The sequence below is a fragment of the Hemibagrus wyckioides genome, linkage group LG17, assembly GCF_019097595.1.
Source record: "Hemibagrus wyckioides isolate EC202008001 linkage group LG17, SWU_Hwy_1.0, whole genome shotgun sequence".
Taxonomy (NCBI): Eukaryota; Metazoa; Chordata; class Actinopteri; order Siluriformes; family Bagridae; genus Hemibagrus; species Hemibagrus wyckioides.
The window spans coordinates 24,957,578-24,961,907 of NC_080726.1; the positions used below are offsets into that span (position 1 = coordinate 24,957,578).

At 38.8% G+C, this 4,330-nt stretch overlaps 1 protein-coding gene across 1 annotated transcript; it reads left to right on the top strand.

Moving 5' to 3' along the window:
* Positions 1 to 1,240: 1,240 nt before the first annotated feature.
* Positions 1,241 to 4,330, top strand: folr (folate receptor). Its single transcript, XM_058413123.1, has 5 exons — positions 1,241 to 1,441; positions 1,689 to 1,815; positions 2,864 to 3,052; positions 3,645 to 3,780; positions 4,032 to 4,330. Exons 1-5 carry the CDS (start codon positions 1,425 to 1,427, stop codon positions 4,298 to 4,300), a joined length of 738 nt encoding a protein of 245 aa, XP_058269106.1. The 5' UTR covers positions 1,241 to 1,424; the 3' UTR covers positions 4,301 to 4,330.

Genomic DNA, 4,330 nt, shown 5'->3' on the forward strand with positions numbered 1-4,330 from the left:
ATGACTGCGGGGGTAATAAAGGTTTATGAACCCTTTCAGGAGATAAACTTTGCTTATGTGTGTGTGTGTGTGTGTCAAGGTAAGGGTTAGGGGGGTGATTGTGGAGGTCTGGGAACGCTGTATTATGTAACCTTCGGGAGATAAACGTACAACTTTTATGTTTTATCAATAGAAACATTAACCATATACAAGTGGTTAAGTATATGTGTTTGTGTGTGCGGGTGATTGTGGGGTGTTGATGGTTTACGACCCTTTCAAGGACAAAACTTCCACAGGAATTCAGAGGTGTGACTGTGTGAGACCTTCAGGAGTTAAACTTTGCTTATGTGTGTGTGTGTGTGTGTGTTTCCACGTGCAAGGGGTTTGTGGGGTGTGTGTCAAGGTAAGGGTTAAGGGGGGTGTATGTGTGTGGGTGATTGTGGGAGTCTGAGGACGTTGTATTATGTAACATTCAGGAGATAAACATCGATCATCCTCATTGGATGAAAAGGGATGGGGTAAGACCTTATGACGTAGACGATTCTGATTGGATGAAAAGGGGGCGGGATATTGTGACGTAGACGATTCCCGATTGGTTGAAAAGGGGGCGGGACATTGTGACATGGATGATTTCTGATTGGTTGAAAAGGGGACACGTCTATCTATCTATCTATCTATCTATCTATCTATCTATTTATCTATCTCTAAAAAAGGCAAGAACTGCATTATCTGACTCCTCTAAATCTTATAGTGATTTTTTTCAGCATTAAACTCAGACCAGTTGTTTTTAAAGTTGAAAAAGCAGTTATGTCTGTCCTTTACACAGCTACATAAATCAATTAAATAATCTTTCTATTATTTTTGTGTTATTTATTTACTGTTTTTAGTGTTATTGCTTTACTATTTTCATTTTTTATTTATTTTTTTTATACCAAAAACCATAAAAGTTTGGATGTGTGTCCGATATTGTCTTATCTTAGTCAAGACAAAATGTCACAAAAATAGTAATTTTTGTAAGAGAATAATTTTGTTCCTAACAAAGAAAACTAAAATAGAAAAAAATAGGTTTCCTTTTAGTTACTAAGGATATTGTGATTTAATATAGTGTGTGTGTGTGTGTGTGTGTGTGTGTGTGTGTGTGTGTGTGTGTGTGTGTAATTCATAACCCATAACAAGATAATGACTGGTGAGAGCCGGTCACAGTGACATGGACAAAAAAAACATAAGGAGAAAAACTGAATGATCAGCTTCTCATTTTTTCCTCGACTTCTTCTTAGAGGTGTGCTGATCTCTCTCTCTCTCTCTCTCTCTCTCTCTCTCTCTCTCTCTCTCACACACACACACACACACACACACACAGAGTCATAGATCTTAAACAAGTGGATTGAAAACCTGACACAGAACAGGATTATTTTCAGATTTTTTTCTGTCATCAACCAAAAGGGATGGAGCAACCACTGAGGTAAGAAGCTTCAACAAATTAATTTCAATACTATTTAAGAAAATAACTGTGTTTATATACTACACCTGTGTATACTACATGGACATTTTGTGTTCTAAAACGTTTATAATGAAGTTTCAGAAGTGTGTGAAAGATGAAGTTTGCTGAGATTCTTCACACTTCCATGGTTTAATCAGTTCATACTCTTTCTCACACACACACACACACACAGTGTGTCCTTAATATTTATTTCTTTTTCTCTCTGTAGGGTTTGGCTGGTGGTCACCGTGCTATTATCGTTTTCTCTTTGTTCTTTTACAAACAAACTGAATATGTGCATGGATGCCAAACATCACAAAACTGAGCCAGGACCAGAAGGAGAACTTTACCAGCAGGTAAAACACACACACACACACACAGTGCAGGAAACACACTAAACACACATACACACAATGTGTAACAGTCTGATGATCCTTCACTTAGGTGTGTTCTGCTCAGTGAGGTCGAAGGTCAGTGCGTCTTCACCAGCACTTAGCTAATCATTTCTCATGAGCTGATCACAAACTCACAAGAATCTCAACACATTGGGAATTCAAACATATTACTGCAGTCATAAAATATCATTTTATAGCCATGAAAACATCTTCTTTTTGGTTTGACAGTCAGTGCTGAGGATTTTCTCTGTGAGTTTTTTCTCTGTTCACTGTTTAACAGCATTAAAAAAATATCAAATCAAGCTGAGCCAAGAAGATCATGTGTTCCCAAAACATGTAAAATACTGTGCTTATGTTGCGCAGTGTTACACCTTTTGACCTGTAGGTTTTAAGAGATGTTGTGAGATCTGAGACGGCTCTCTCAGTTTCTGTCTTGTTTTATATTAAACAAAAAAACTTAACCCTGCAGTGAAATGTCAAAGATTTTGCTTTTACATGTGATGTGAGAACTCTATTGCTTATAGCTAAATGTTAGCTAAATGATTTCTGAAACAGGATTGGTCAGAAGTAGGGTCAGGAGAGGATCAGCCCATGGACACCCCAAACAGCCCAAGGAATTTTACTCTGTTTAGTAAAGCTCTACCACTAGTTTATGTTAATGAACATAAGCAACTCATTATTCTCAGTTTAATTATTTATACCATTCTTTGCTTTTCAGAGCAAAGAAGTTAACACTCCTGCTTAAGTGCAGGAGATGTTAAAGGTGTACCTCAGTGTTTGTGGAACACTTTTATGGTGTGCTCTGCTATTAGATTTATTAGCCTTATCAGTGTTCACTATGAGCTGATCTTATAGACCTGAAGTCTATAACTTTTAATGTCTAAAACACTCGGAGCATCAAAAATAAAGCAAAAATAAAGCTCAGTTAAAAAATACAGCTCTCTCTCTCTCTCTCTCTCTCTCTCTTACTCCCTCTGTGTCTCTTTGTCTGTCTCTTTTGCTCTGTCAGTGTTCTCCTTGGCGTGAAAATGCATGTTGCACTGCAAACACCTCAGCTGAAGCCCATGAAGATAACTCATACCTATACAAATTTAACTGGAACCACTGTGGGATCATGAGTAAAAAATGTAAAGAGCATTTCATCCAGGACACGTGTTTCTACGAATGTTCTCCTCACCTGGGACCATGGATCCAGCCGGTACGACCACATCACACTGCACACTTTATGTCTCTGTGGTCATGCAGCTCTCTCTCCTTTACTACCTTGGCATCATTAGATACATTAGAGTGAGACCATGAAAGAACCATTTCACTGATGGATCTTGAATCATTTTTGCAGATGACACAGAGAACAAGAGAAAGGCTCACGATAAATGTGTAAGCAATTGTGTAAATGTGTAAACGTTTTTTATTAAAGCACATAATTCCTTTATAACCATCATTTTAAAGCTTTAGAACTTTTCAATGAAGCACAGTCAGTCCAAAGGTCTCATCCAAAATTTTTCATCAGTTCTGCTGACACATAGGAAACATGACATCATGGAGATTCACCTGTCACTAGTCTCCATCATGGAGACTTTTGGAAAAAAACAAAAACACCCTGGTTTAGGGCTCTGTATCAACCTATTGTCCAAAAAATATTTATTCCATTTCACCATTCTTTCTGTGTCTTGAGAATGAATTTTCAAAGCATTCATTTCTGTTATTGTTAGGCATATAACCCTGTCTGGTCTGTCCTTCCACCTCGTAAAAAACTGTACTGGTATGCATCTGTGTGTGTGTGTGTGTAGGCGGATAACACTTGGCGGAAGGAGCGCATATTGGATGTTCCATTGTGTTTGGAGGATTGTGAAACATGGTACAATGACTGCAAAAATGACATCACCTGCAAGGAGAACTGGCACAAGGGCTGGAACTGGACCTCAGGTGTGTGTGTGGTGTGTGGTGTGTGTGTCTGTGTCTGTAAGGGGATGTTTGTGAATGAACTGAAAAACCGCTGATTGATGTTTACAATTGATGTGTACAGAAAGCGTATCAGTGGTGGTGTGAGTTAAGATATAAATATTTTTTAGATTATAATAATATCTATTTTCTTACTTGCCAAGTGAAATTGTTTTGTGTGTGTGTGTGTGTGTGTTTGTCTCTCTGTGTGTGTGTGTGTGTGTGTGGGCTCACAGGTACAAACCGCTGTCCAGTAGGAGCTCAGTGCAGAAAGTGGACAGATGTTTTCCCCACAGCTCAGAGCATGTGTGAGAAAATCTGGTCCAACTCCTACAAGTACACCGTGTACAGCAGGGACAGTGGCCGCTGCATGCAGATGTGGTTCAAGGGCCAGAACCCTAACAAAAAGGTGGCAGAGTTCTACCTGAACCATGGCTCTGGAACAGAAGCAGCCATGATGACAAGCTTCACACTCTCACTTGCTGTCCTTCTCTCAATGCTTTAAAATGCTAATAAAGAGAAAAGCTAAGACAAA